At 42.7% G+C, this 15,671-nt stretch overlaps 1 protein-coding gene across 1 annotated transcript in view; it reads left to right on the forward strand.

The window, feature by feature from the left end:
- The window catches only part of LOC143482370 (NLR family CARD domain-containing protein 3-like), a gene marked incomplete at its 5' end in the record, with an annotated part of 34,228 nt that overhangs the window by 2,093 nt on the left and 16,464 nt on the right, over nucleotides 1–15,671 (forward strand). The window contains 2 exons of the mRNA XM_076980717.1: nucleotides 292–366; nucleotides 6,609–8,391. Of these exons, the coding sequence (XP_076836832.1) occupies nucleotides 292–366; nucleotides 6,609–8,391 (1,858 nt within the window). The remainder of the gene's footprint in view (nucleotides 1–291; nucleotides 367–6,608; nucleotides 8,392–15,671) is intronic.

Consider the following 15,671-nt stretch of genomic DNA (forward strand, 5'->3'; position numbering starts at 1 on the left):
AAGTCAATATGATAATATATATATATATATATATATTATATATCTATAAAATATCTCCCGACCCCCAAAAAAAAAACAAAAAAAAATACAAACTCCTCGGATCTACACAATTCGCGTAGGTCACCCTTTTCAACTTCAAAATGGCAAATTTCGCCAAAAGCAGTCTTTATAGTTGCAATTCCTCATTTATATCTATATTTTTCCATTGTACTTGATAAAGTAAATAATATTAATAAAGTTAATTATGTTGTTAATTATGTTAAAGTTGGGATTTTCCACTGTTCTCTCCAGTTCAGGAAAAGTTCCATTCCAGCACCATCCCAGATCAGACTGGAGGATCCCCAGAGACTCCTGCACTCAGTGAAGGTCTGTTAATACACATCACTGATTATGTACTGAAGATCACATCTGAATATACACATCACTGATTATGTACTGAAGATCACATCTGAATATTCACATCACTGATTATGTACTGAAGATCACATCTAAATATACACATCACTTATTATGTACTGAAGATCACATCAGAATATACACATCACTGATTATGTACTGAAGATCACATCTAAATATACACATCACTGATTATGTACTGAAGATCACATCAGAATATACGCATCACTAATTTACTGAAGAAAATGCAATCGCACAGGTGTAAACTGTAGAATCAATGTATTATAGAAATAAAGAAAATACTTTGTACTTTACACTTTCTTATATGTATATATACAGGAGTTGGACAATGAAACTGAAACACCTGGTTTTAGACCACAATAATTCATTAGTATCGTGTACAACCTCCTTTTGCGGCCAATATGTACTGATTTCCGGTTCCGGTCACTGATTTCCGGTGTGACGCGTGGTGCAGGGCGAAGGACGAGGCACAGATCCTTGTGTAAACGCACGGTCACTTTTATTTTCAACAGATATTGCGCAGATGGCGCACGTAAAACACGTAGCAACACACACACACGTATGACACGTAAACAACGACAAGCACAGGACACTGCCCGAATGCACATTAAATAGACAGACCACATAATGAATGAATGAATGAATGTTCGATTTATATAGCGCCTTTCCAAATTCCCAAGGTGCTTTACAATGTAACACAGATACAAGCCACAGACAACCAATCACACACACATCGGCGAGAAGCGGCAGCCAATTGTGCACAGCGTACTCTCTACCGGAAGCCACAGCCCCCTGGGGGACTGAATGGGGTGCAGGAAGGGGAGAGAGGACAGACCCTAGTGGCAGAGCACCATCCACCACTGGGCACACAAGCAAACACACACACACTCAGACACTACTTTTTATTGAACATAGAGACACAGACACACACTCAGGGAGAATTTGTCAGGGACTGCCAATTTACCTAACCTCCATGTTTTTGGACATAAACCCCACGTGATGACGAGACGAGCCACAGGTGAGATGGATGATCACAAGACATAACCGCACCCACGGAGATCCACAGATGCAGACGAATAGACGCAGACGACGTAAACACACGCCCAAAGGGAGAGGTCGGGGACCGCAACGTGACATCCGGTTCCGGTCGAGAGTTACACTGTGTGCTTTGTTTGCTGCCGCTTCTCACTGGATCTTCTTCTATTTCACTTTTCTGGCTGTTTTACTACAGGACTTTACAGGACTTTTCCTCGACTGCTCTGGATTTAATTTTTTCTGGACATCTGTTTTGAACTACTGCCATAGCTTTGCCTGCTCTATGGTGCCATCTCTAACCTTTTGGTAACACCGGCAAATCACTGGCTAATGTTGCTAGCTGTGAGCCTGCCTGCATGAACCATCCCTGTGGCTCTGGTAAGACAAGTGAATATTTTTCATTCTTGTTGCCATCGGCTACCAGCTTCCATCCGTAGCGTAGGTTGCTGGTTGGGTGTCTGGTTGGTGTTTGGTTCTGCTTCGGCTAACGTAGTGATTGCGACTGGTTCTCTGGTGTTATGATGTCGAGTTGGTGGCTAAGTGGGCTCATAGTATGTCTACTTTTGTCATCCCTTGGATTATAATTTTTTTTTTATCCTCTTTATCCTTTATACTCATACTCCTGTGAGGACTTACGAAGGCTATGTTCTTACCGCCGGCTTGATGCACATACATACAATCTCTGCTGCTCTATCGGCATCTGCAGACGACCCCGATATATACATTGTGGCCGGAAAGGTCAGACTTATCCAGCACCTTGATCTTTGTGTATCAATCATCCTGCCGTACGGATCACTGATCGTGGCTGTAGGAGACGTCCTGGAAGAGCGCATCGTGGGGCGAACCATAGGTTTCTACTTGAGGTTCCTCGTTCCTCATCGTTGAGCCAGTTTGCTACATCACTCTCTCCACATCATTTATCTAACCTGTCGCTACTGAACTGTCGCTCGCTCACAGATAAGGCTGCATTAGTCAATGACCTTATCGACCAGCATCAGTTGGATCTATTCTTTTTAACTGAAACGTGGCAGGTGCCGGGAGATTTTACTTATCTGAATGCTGCTTCTCCCCCCAAATTTAACTATCTGGCCTCACCTAGAAAAATAGGTAGAGGTGTGGGCCTGGCGGTTTTATTCAGGGACAACTTTGAATTGTCTATGTGCAACCCACAGGATGTTTCCTCCTTTGAAGTTATGGTTCTTAAGGCTCCTGGGTGTATCTTTGTGATGGTTTATCGCCCCCCGAAGAGTTCTCTGACTGAGTTTTTGTCTGAATTTTTAGGGACATCTTGGCGTTCGCCAGTTCACTTTCCTCCTCTATCATTGTTCTCGGTGATGTTAATATCCAACTTGTCTCTTCTGCTTCTTCAGAATTTCTGTCATTGATAAGCTGTTTTGACCTAACACAACATGTGGACTTTCCAACTCATAAGAAGGGTCATATTCTGGACATAATCTGCTCTACGGGTGGGATTATTACTAATTTAACTGGTCATTGTGTTGGTGTGTCTGATCATATACGAATCAATGCCTCCTTTTCTCGACCTGTTCCCAAACCTATTTCAAAAACTGTACTTACTTATCGTAATGTTAAAGCTATTGATTCTCTTTCTCTGTCGGCATCTCTGGAAACATTTAATTTTGCCCATCTTAACTCAATGCAATCCATTGATGATGCTGTATCATTCTACGAGCGTTCTCTACGTGCTTGTCTTGACACCTTGGCACCGATGAAAACTAGGTCTGTACCTTCTACTCATAGATCGCCTTGGTTTACTCCTGCTCTCTATAATATGAAAACAGCTGGTAGACGTCTCGAACGTCTTAAAAAAAAAATCTAGGCTGCAGGTTCACTACCTAGCTTACACTGATCATCTGGCCTCATATAAAGAGGCCATAAATAATGCTCGTGCATCACATTATATTGACGTATTTAGTGCTGCTGGTCAGAATCCCAAGCTTCTGTTTTCAGTAGTAAATAAGCTCCTTCGCCCCCCATTAATATCTAATACTGCCTCAACTGATCTATGTAATGCCTTTCTGAAATTCTACGGTGACAATGTGTCAACCATCTATCAAGAATTGTCAAATACCCCTTTTGACTGTCATGGGCCTATTATTTTCGCTCCATCTCTGTCACTTTCTTTCTCAAATTTCTCTCTGACTGACTCAACTTCTATTGTCAGTATTATAGCTAATTCTAAGACTTCATCCTCTTGGCTAGACCCTGTTCCTACTTTTCTTCTTCAACGCTGTGCTTCTATCCTTTCTGAACCAATAGCTATCTGGTTAATCTGTCACTCACTTCTGGCTATGTTCCTGTGTCTTTGAAAACAGCAGCTGTTTCACCTATTATTAAGAAACCTGACTTAGACATAACTATTTTGAGCAATTACAGGCCGATTTCAAATCTCGCATTCATTTCAAAAGTTATTGAAAAGGTTGTGGCTTCCCAGCTGCTTGATTTCTTGAACTCTAATGAATTATTTGAAAATTTTAAATCTGGTTTTCGTAAGCACCACAGCACCGAGACTGCTCTTCTCTGTGTCCTAAATGACCTTCTCCTTTCCGCTGATATAGGCTGTATCTCTGTTCTGTTGCTTCATGATTTTACTGCTGCCTTTGACACAGTGAATCATAGTGTTCTTTTGACTAGGCTCACTGAGATTGGTCTCTCTGGAACTGCAGTATCTTGGTTCCATTCGTATCTGACTGGCAGGCTTCAGTTTATTTCAATTGGGAACCACATGTCTGATACAGTGCCCATTAAGCATGGTGTCCCTCAGGGTTCCGTCCTTGGTCCCCTCCTTTTTATAATCTATATTCTCCCCATTGGTTATAGTTTTTATAGTTATAAGTTACAATTTCATTGCTATGCTTATGACATTCAGATTTACCTCAGCTTCAAACCAACAGCACCTTTTCCTCCACCCCAGTTATATAGATGTCTTATTGACCTGAACTCCTGGCTTAAGGTGAATTTTCTTTCGTTATATGCACACAAAACCGAGTTTTTAATCATTGGATCCAAGTCCACTGTTAACTCTTTCAAAAATCCTGCTCTCACGGTAAATGATATTTCAATTACTCCACCAGTCGCTGTCCGAAACCTAGGTGTTCTCTTTGACCCTTTTTTGTCTTTAGAACCGCACATCAAGTCCCTGTCTAGGTCGGCATTTTTACACCTTCATAATATTTCACGTATTCGTCCTTTACTATCCACTACTGCAGCTGAATCTCTAATCCATGCTTTTGTCACCTCCCGTCTAGACTACTGTAATTCACTGCTATATGGACTCCCCGCTAAGTCACTTAGGTTACTTCAAATAGTGCAGAATTCTGCAGCTCGGATTCTCACTTACACTAAAAAATCTGAGCACATTACTCCTGTTCTTGAGAGACTTCATTGGCTGCCCATTACCTTACGTATACACTACAAAGTTCTACTCTTCACATTCAAGGCACTTCATTGCCTGGCTCCTAAATACTTACTTGACCTCCTAAATCCCTATAAGCCTTCTCGTAACCTCAGGTCTTCTGAAGCAGGCCTTTTGGTGGTCCCCAGGTTCAGGCTCAGCTCTATGGGTGGTCGGTCCTTCAGTGTTGTGGCCCCTTTGCTCTGGAACTCTCTCCCTTCCTCTCTTCGCTCTACTTCTTCTCTCCCTCATTTTAAAACTTTATTGAAAACTCATCTTTTTTACCTTCATTTTTTCCCTGCACCCTCTTCGGGCCCTGTGTAATTTGCTTTGTATTTGTAAAACGTCTTTGGGTTTTGTAAAGGCGCTATATAAGGCTAACATTATTATTATTATTATTATTATTATTATTATTATTATTATTATTATTATTATTATTGTTGTTGTTGTTATTATACAGTGTCAATTCATCTTGGGGATGATAAATAAACTGTCCTGGACAGTGGTCAGAGTGATTTTAATCCATTCTTCTTGCAGGATAGTGGCCAGGTCACTACTGCAGGCCATGGGAGATGTTCAACTTGACTCTCATGTTCATCAAACCAATCTTTCACCAGTTTTGCTGTGTGTATTAGTGCCTTGTCATTCTGATACACTGCACTGCATTCAGGATACAATGTTTGAACCAGTGGATGCATGTGGTCCTCCAGAATGGTTTGGTAGTCCTTGGCAGTGATGCACCCATCTAGCACAAGTATTGGGCCAAGGGAATGTCATGATATGGCAGCCCAAACCATCACTGATCCACCCCCATGCTTCACTCTGGGCATCAATCTGGGTGGTACGCTTCTTTGATGCTTCTCCACACCGTAACTCTCCCGGATGTGGGGAAAACAGTCAAGGTGGACTCATCAGAGAATAATACATGTTTCACATTGTCCACAGTCCAAGATTTGCTCTCCTTGCACCATTGAAACTGACATTTGGCATTGGCACGAGTGACCAAAGGTTTGGCTATAGCAGCTGTGACCCTGTGGAGCTCCCAATGGACAGTTTTGGTGGAAACAGGAGAGTTGAGGTGCACATTTAATTCCGCCGTGATTTGCGCAGCCATGGTTTTATGGATACAATACGGGTTAGCACCCTAACATCCCTTTCAGACAGTTAATCCTGTTGGATGTGGTAAGTCATTTTTGGTGGTATGCTAACATTACCCTGGGTAATGTGGCTCTTCACAAAGACCTCCTATCTTGGTCACAGATGCTCCAGCAAGACGTGCACCAACAATTTGTCCTCTTTTGAACTCTGGTATGTCACCCATAATGTGTGCATTTTAATATTTTGAGCAAAACTGTGCTCTTACCCTGCTAATTGAACCTTCACACTCTGCTCTTACTGGTGCAATATGCAATTGATGAAGATTGGCCACCAGGCTGGTCCAATTTAGCCATGAAACCTCCCACACTAAAATGACAGTTGTTTCAGTTTCATTGTCCAACCCCTGTGTATTAATGATAATGATAATTATAAAGTATACTTTAAAATAAACAAGACCTGACTGCATGACGTTGACAAGATGAAACACATGAAATGTGTTGATGAAACGGATGAATGAACGCACAGTGAACTATACCCAAAGGAAATACATATATGGATACAACCAGACATAGACTACATACACTTACCCAAGGGGAGGGGCCAGGGGCTAAAACGTGACAGACATCATGTGTTTCTGTTTTAGAGCTGCTCTCTGAATATCGGCAAAAGCTCAAACTCAAACTACTGGAGAAATGTAAAATAATTAATGAAGGCATCTCGGTTCCTGGGAGCTCAACCCTTCTGAATGAGATCTACACAGAGCTCTACATCACAGAGGGAGGGAGTGGAGACGTCAATAATGAACATGAGGTGAGACAGATTGAAGCAGCATCCAGGAGACCAGCAACACAGGAGACACCCATCAAATGTAATGACATCTTTAAAAACAATAAAGTCAAACCCATCAGAACATTGCTGACTCAAGGAGTTGCTGGAATTGGGAAAACAGTCTCTGTGCAGAAGTTCATTCTGGACTGGGCTGAAGGAAGAGCCAATCAGGATGTCGACTTCATATTTCCACTTCCTTTTAGGGAGCTGAATTTGATAAAGAAAGAAATGAATCTGATGGATCTAGTTCATCACTTTTTCCCAGAAACAAAACAGTTACAGTTAATAGACTGTGATGCTTATAAAGTCATTTTCATCTTCGATGGTCTGGATGAGTATCGACTTCCTTTAGATTTTCACAACAATGAGAGATTGTGTGATGTAACAGAGTCGACCTCAGTGGCTGTGTTGCTGACGAACCTCATCAAGAGAAATCTGCTTCCCTCTGCTCTCCTCTGGATAACCTCCCGACCAGCAGCAGCCAATCGCATCCTTCCTGATTGTGTTGACCTGGTCACAGAGGTACGGGGGTTCAGTGACCCTCAGAAAGAGGAGTACTTCAGGAAGAGAATCAGTGATCAGATCTTGGCCCATAAAATCATCGCACACATGAAGTCATCAAGAAGCCTCTACATCATGTGCCACATTCCAGTCTTCTGTTGGATTGCAGCCACTGTTCTAAAGAGAATGTTGGGTGAAGCAGAGAGTGGAGAGATCCCCAAGACTCTGACTCAGATGTACACACACTTCCTGATCTTTCAGATTAAACACAATGACAGAAAGTACAATGGCACAACTGACACTGATTTTAACCAGACTAGAAATATTGTTCTGGCACTGGGAAAACTGGCTTTCCAACAGCTGGAAAAGCACAACCTGATCTTCTATGAGGAAGACCTGAGAGAGTGTGGCGTTGATGTCAAAAAGGTGTCAGTGTACACAGGAGTGTGTACCCAGATCTTCAGAGAGGAGTTTGATCTACAGCTGGGGAAGGTGTTCAGCTTTGTACATCTGAGTGTTCAAGAGTTTCTGGCTGGTTTATATGCATTTCACTCCTTCATCTCCAACAACACAAATGTGCTGGAACAGAAAACCACTGCAGTCCTACATGACTTCAAAAAGACAACAATGTCTGACTTCCTTAAGAATGCAGTGGACAAGGCCTTACAGAGTAAGAATGGACACCTGGACCTTTTCCTCCGCTTCCTTCTGGGTCTCTCACTGGAGTCCAATCAGACTCTCTTACGATATATACTGACACAGGCAGGAAGCAACTCTCACAGCAAAGAAGAAACAGTCAAGTACATCAAGGAGAAGATCAGTGAGAATCCTTCTCCAGAGAAATTCATCAATCTGTTCCACTGTCTGAATGAACTGAATGATCATTCTCTAGTGCAGGAAGTCCAAACATACCTCAAAAGAGAAGGTGACTGTCGTCTCCGTGGAGCCAGTCTCTCTCCTGCTCAGTGGTCAGCTGTGGTGTTTGTGTTGCTGAACTCAGAAGAGAAGCTGCATTTTTTTGACCTGTGGAAATATGACCCATCAGAGGAATGTCTAATGAGACTGCTGCCAGTGATTACAACATCCACAATAGTTGAGTGAGTATTTTCATTCATAAACACACTACTGCACTGGGGGAATTTTCCCAAAAGCATCATAGAATCAGTGCAAAATCCTAATAAGACTACGAACATTGTTACACACTATAATAAAACACCTCTCTCTCTCTCTCTCTCTCTCTCTCTCTCTCAAACACACACACACACACACACACTGAGTATTGAGTTTCTGTATAATCCCTCTCCCTAACAATAGAAACAGGTGCAGGTGAATTAGAATTTAAAATGTGTTGAATTCTACAGCACAGTCTAGCATGAGTTATGAATATGCATAACCAATTTAATACAATTACTGACTTTAGTATCTACATTACATAATGTTATCTGAAGAACAGAGTTTCATGTAACACAATATTGATTAGCATAACACAACTGCACATTAAATAGTATAAATTACAGAAATGTTGCATACAGAATATTACCTGAATATATTGTCATTGTCATTAAGTCACAACCCATTTTTATACAATACAAATGTTATAACAAATTAAAAGGGTAAACAATTGGTGGTTACCATGGCAACAAGATTGGTTTGCAAGCAGGGCTCCAGACAAAAAATTACTCAATGAGCCAGTAGGTCCTAAAAGGAAAAAAATCAGGTGCCAGTAACTTTTTCTAGGCACCATAATATATAAACTAATAAGCATTGAAACCCTCACATCAGATCAGCTGTTATTTAGGATCTCTGACATCCAACATAACTGTGTTTCTCTTCCTTGTAACTGCAGTAAAGTTGGTTTCATGTTCGTGGTCAGTTTTTGTTTAAACATTTCAATAGCTTTTAAACAGTCCATCATAAGACCATAAAACAAGGTCTATTACACAAAATGCATCCTAAATAACAACCTAGAACTCAGATATGTGTCTTTATACCTTGTTCCAATTTGTGGTGGTCAGTTTGTCAAATATTTCAATAGCTTTTAAAATGTCCATCATAAGAGCATAAAACAAGTTATATTACATTAAGTGTATCCTAATCAGCAACCTTGTTTTGTGGTCTTATGAGGGACCATTTAAAAGCTATTGAAATTACTGCAGTTCTCTGAGGCCTTTACGACCATCACTTGCGTCCGTGTTAAGGTAATTTGTAGACGGTACCTTAGATGTTACAGTGGTAGTACATTTAAAATAACTTTAAAATACATCTATTCCTGATGTAAACAAAGTTGTAGAAGTTTTTCTTCTATTAACTTAAAACTATGTACAGTCATAAAGAAGTGTGTCCTCTTATGGTCCGACAGAGATATAGACTGTGTGAAAAATCCGATATTTTTGTCTTCGCCATTTTCAACAAGCTAACGCATGTGATCAGATTCCTGCATTTGTTGATGGGCAGAGACGAACATGTGAGTGGAGCTACAGCATATCGATTAACTTTTAAAATACAAACCTAAAAGAAATTAGATTTTTCCAATTACAAAAAATCCTCACCCATAAAATATTATGTTGTTGAATCGTCTGTCGCCACTACCGAGTGAAATAATTATATTACTTTCAAATTATTATTTATAGTTGCGATTGCGACCATTTTAGTCTGGAGCCCTAGCATGTGCCTCTGTCTTTTTTTAAGATAAAAGACGAGTACAAAATTAGAAGAGTAACTTTAGTATGCACATATACATAGTAGTTATGAATTCAGATTTGATATAAAACACACTAATTGGCTCGAGGTACAAGATGGCGTCATTCTATTTCCGGCATTTGAGGATGTGTGTGAGAAGTTCCGGATTGAGCACTTCCGTGATTTGAGTATTGATATCAACACGAAGAGATAGCAATCTAGTTAGAAATAATGAGTGCATGCAGGGTTAAAGAGAGACGACTGACCTTCCAACGGGTAAGAAAGTCAGCGTTACATTGCTGTGTGTGCCCTTATGTACCAGTTTGTTGTGCTATAACGCCGAGATAAGTTTTCACAAGTTTCCCGTTGACGCTGCATGCTAAGTAGCTAACTAAGATCCATAGGGATAAATGTCAAACAATAAGTGATCAAACATATACTGTTGTGTGTTCATGTCATTGACTAAAATGCGCTACAACGCGCTCAACTTTTGTTCAGAATCAGCTTCTTTTCACTGGTAACGACGCGGCTTTCCTCTCACACAGTCCCGCAGCATCACAGTGCTTTAAACGGTGTGGACGCTGAGCATCTACAGAGTTCAATAGCGAAGCGAAGAGTGCAACGAAACGAGACGAGCCATTGGATAAATGCTGGGCATTGGCCCGCCCATCGGACGCTCAGCGTCTCTGGGGGTCTATGGGGCAGTGGGCTGGCCCGGACGCTCAGCTTCTGCATGATGATTGGATGATCTGTCTGCGGCTGAATCCCTTTTTGATTGACAGCGAAATGAGCAAATCTGCGATCTTTTGGTGTAAACCTCCGTGGCAGCATTTAATTTTAATTTTTTCATTCTGTTCTGAGTTGAACCGGAGATTTTCCTAATCCTCTTAGCGGCATTTTCTTCGTTGAAAACGACTAGCGACAAATCGAGCTTCTATTTCTGGTGGTTTTTGTTGTAGCTGCTTGTGTTTGGAGACTGACTTCTATCACTCAAGCCGAAATTGAGCTTCCCTTCCTTGAAAGACCAGCATCCGCCACTGCTTTAATCCCACCTTGATCTATTTTATCAGTTCTACACATATAGGGCAGTTCTAAAATTACGTCTTGTTGTCCTTTTGTCTCTCTGTATACTTGTACAGAGAGAGACAGAAGGACTACAAGATGTAATAAAACTACAAAGTTATCCTATATGCGTAGAATTGATAAAAATAGACATTGCATCTCTTTAAACCACTGCTAATGAGATTTGCAGTTACACATTTAATTAAGAAAGATTTCTGCATTGATTACACATAGTTAGCATAAAGAAAAGGACTCAATGTCAAAACACATTTAAGATTTATTACCAAACAATCAAAAATCATTAGAAAAAAATACTGTTTTAGTGAGCTATATCAAACTGCCAAAAGTGGTGAGAAGTCATTACACTGTCATGTAAAAATAAAAAAAGAAATAATCTCCCTTCTCTCTAATGACTTAAGTGTGCCGTGACAGATCGTCAGGTGTGCCGTAGGAAATTGCCCAGCTCATTTAAATGGTCAAAAAAAATTTTACACTACAAATGAATTTGCGTTTTTGAGTGTCTGTGTCTGTGATAAAGCGTTGGCTGGACAAGTAAATAAACACCAATTGTTTTGCCAGTGGGTAGCAGCACGTAGCACAATAGACGGTAAGGATGACAGGTGTCGTGAAAACAGTGATGAGCTGGAGAATTTTGTGGTAAAACAAGACGTACAACAGCGATGGAAAAGTATTTGAAGAGGAAGAATTCTGACTCCAAACTGGGCCCTGGACAATTTCAAACCAGAAGAAGGGTCTAGTATGAGTATGAAAAAAGAAAAAAGCTTGAGGCAATACAGTGAAGTTATATTTCATTTGGGTTTACATTTTCCGGGAATCCAGCAGCACCGATTCCGTTATGCTTAGTGTGTGAAGTTATCTAATAATGCCATGGTACTGAGCAAACTTAAAAGGCATCTCCAAACAAAACATGAACACTCAAAGAAACAGGTAGCTCTCATGAGAAAAACTACAAAGGTTTCGGAGAGAGCTCTCAAAGCTAGCTACTTAGTGGCTGAACTCGTAGCCAAATCAAAAAAGCCACACACTGTAGCAGAGACATTAATACTGCCTGCATGCAAAGCCATGGTGAACGAGATGCTCGGCCCTGATGCAGTTAAAATCCCTCTCGGACAATACGATTGCCAGACGTATTGATGACATGTCTGCAGACATCGAAAATGTGGAAAGTTTGCGGAATGTGGAAAATGTGGAAAAATCAGTGGGAAGTTTGCAATGCAACTTGATGCGTCTACAGACATCAATGGACATGCGCAACTCTTGGCCAACGTGCATTTTGTGGATGGAAACACAATCAGAGAAAACTTTTTCTTTTGCAAAGCACTAACACAAAAAACAACATATAAGAAAATATTTCGGGTCACATCGGAATATCTTGAGCAAAAAGGCCTTCAGTGGGAAAACTGCACGAGTGTGTGCACTGATGGAGCTGCAGCCATGATCGGGCGCACCAAAGGCTTAGTAGAGTTAAAGAGAAACACCCAGCTGTTATTATTACACATTGTTTTTTGCACCGCGAAGCGCTTGTTGCAAAGACTATACCAGCAGACTTAGCTCCTGTGTTGGATGATGTCGTGTGGATGGTAAACTTTGTAAAGTCCAGACCCCTGAAATGCCGTATTTTTGCATCTTTATGTGAGGAGATGGGAGCAGAGCATACAACCTTATTGCTCCATACAGAAGTCCGATGGCTGTCGCGTGGCAAAGTTCTGGTCCGTGAGTATGAGCTGCGGGATGAACTTAAAATATTTCTGACTGATGAGGGGTGGAATGATGCAAAACTGCTTGCAAGTGATGAGTGGTGTGCTGGCATACCTGGCAGACATATTTCAACATTTGAATGAATTTAACACACGGATGCAAGGCCAAAATGAAAACCTGTTCACAAGCACAGACAAAATCAATGGATTAAACCAAAAACACTGGTTTAAGCCATATCACAGTCTCTATAGATGCACTGAATAAGAATATCCTCCTCTGCAAATACAACAAAATCACACCACTCCATACCCGTAAGTAGGAGCTGGCCTTGTCCCTGCCAGTAGTAGCTGTCGGTCTGCTTTAATTTCATTGTGCCACTCTGCATTTTTAGGTAACTACAGTACACATAGCTTTTTACATTGGGGCATTTAATTTCTACCAATCCAAAGGGTGGGCTCTCAGTCAGGTCAAACACCAGACCATCAGGAGATGACCCCAACCAGGGGGCATCTGGGTGGATGACCAAACCACAAGGCCAGTAATTTTGATCCACTCCCTTTCTAATCCTTTGTGACAGGATTTCTGCAGAACTGTGGGCATTGAAACTTGACATTATTTATGTTAAACATAAGTTACACTGAATGTCATTAAAACCTCTGACACTGGGGTGCTTGCAGGCCACTATTTTTCCCTACCCGGTATTTTTAATCATTTCCCGCATTTTAATATTTGAAACATTGTGGTTCATATCAATATGCTAATTTATGTAGTGCCACCAGTATGTTTTTGTCTAACCAACGATTTTATATTTTTCTGGGAGTTAAGTCTGACTCATAGTGGTAACGTTGTAATAGTCCTACACAGCTGTTTTAAGTCCATTATCTTTTTTGGATATTTTTATTTGTTTGTGTGTGGTCAAGGAGTGAGCCACCCCAGTGTCCAGGTTGTGCCCTTTGTGGGGTGTTTGCTATGGTGGTATATCTTTTTGTTGAGCACAGTTGGTGCAGCTGCTTAGTGTGGTTACAAGCATTTGGTATAGTAGTAGTGTTTGTGGTCATTTGTGAATGAACTCTGTGGGTGGTAAATATTCTTGGCCATGCCTTTTTAGTCTGTGCAGTACTAATTAGAACTCTTGTATAGCTTATCCTTGTCACGTTGGGCGCTAGGCGGCGGACGAGACAGAAATCTGGCGTTTTCTGGCACACACGTAACATTTATTTACAGTAATTTGCGCAGACAGCGCACGAAGAACAGTCAGACATACTACGTAAACTTGACTCAAACAACGATGAGCACAGGACACTGCGCGAATGCACATTAAATAGACAAACCACAAACCCCACGTGATGACGAGACGTAACCGCACCCACGGAGATCCACAGATGCAGACGACTAGACGTAGACGACATAAACACATACCCAAAAGGAAGGGGTCGGGGACCGTAACGTGACAGACTCCCCCACCAAGGGCCAACAGGTCCAAGTACCCCGAACCCACATCGATGGGCGGATCCGAAGCGCTCAGTCCTGCGTCTGAGAGATGACCGCCCTCAGTGGAGAGTCCGCAACGAACAGGGGAAAACACATTAGACAGACACACAGGAACATTCACAAACACACAAACAGGAACATTCATACACAGAGGCACAAGAGGGAAAAGGGGATTTGGCTGACACAAAGGCATGGACACGAACACAGGCACAGACGCAAACACAGACGGAGCCAGGCTTCACGCCTGCAGGAGAGCGGCCAGCGGGGAGAACACAGGAGCTGCAGGCGCTGCGGTGGCCGGTCTTCCCCCCGCCCTCGTCGCAAACCCTCCACTGGGCGCGGCACATCTGGCGGATGCTCCTGCAGCCCTCTCGGTGGGCACGCTACCGGCTTCTGTGGAAGCCCTTGGGGGGCATGCCACAGGGTAGGTCTGCCAATCCTCCCTCTCTCTCTCTCTCTCCTGGACCACACTGGGGAAATCCCCCTCCTCCTGGCGATCACCCTCTGGACCTGGCAGTGGGAGCGTTGTTCTCGACCTCCATCTCCTCCTCACTGCCCAGACTCCAGCTCATGGACTCCTCCGGGCTCTCACCCCTGAAGTAGTCCATGGCGCTTCCCTCGGAGCTTCAGGGGATACGCCCTCTTCCGAATTCCTCCTCCCCTTCAGGTTCCTGGCGGAGTACTCAGAGAGGAGCGAACTTCCCCCCTCCTCCTCCTCCTCTGTGAACTGCTCGCTGTCCGTGTACTCGGTAAAACCCAAACACACGGAAGGGGGACAGTCTTCTTCCTCCTCGCCCACACCGTAGTACTTGGTGGGGGCGGTGCACACGGAGGAAGGATGGTCCTCTTCCTCTTTGCCCTCACCATAGTACTCTGTGGGGGCGGAGCACACGGAGGGGGGATAGTCCTCTTCCTCTTCTTCCTCCTCACCCTCACCGTAATCTACAGTGGGGGCGGAACACACAGAAGGAGGATAGGTCTCTTCCTCTTCACCCTCACCATAATCCACGGGGGGGGGGGGGGGGGGGGGCATACAGAGGGAGCAGGGTTTTCCCCCTCCCCCTGTAGCTACACCACTGTGTGTCCCTGTCACTCTGACACCATCAGTGTTCAGTCCTGTAGCTACACCACTGTGTGTCCCTGTCACTCTGACACCATCAGTGTTCAGTCCTGTAGCTACACCACTGTGTGTCCCTGTCACTCTGACACCATCAGTGTTCAGTCCTGTAGCTACACCACTGTGTGTCTGTGTCACTCTGACACAGAGATGGGGACTCGAGTTTGGGACTCGTACTCGACTCGCACTTAAGTCGCATATACAGTGACTTCAGACTCGACTTAGACTTGCATTCAAAAGACTTGCGACTCGACTTGGACTCGTGATTTGAGACTCGTGAACAATCTTTTATTTGTAATGTTCTTTTGT

The sequence above is a fragment of the Brachyhypopomus gauderio genome, chromosome 18 (genome assembly GCF_052324685.1).
Source record: "Brachyhypopomus gauderio isolate BG-103 chromosome 18, BGAUD_0.2, whole genome shotgun sequence".
NCBI classification, from domain to species: Eukaryota; Metazoa; Chordata; class Actinopteri; order Gymnotiformes; family Hypopomidae; genus Brachyhypopomus; species Brachyhypopomus gauderio.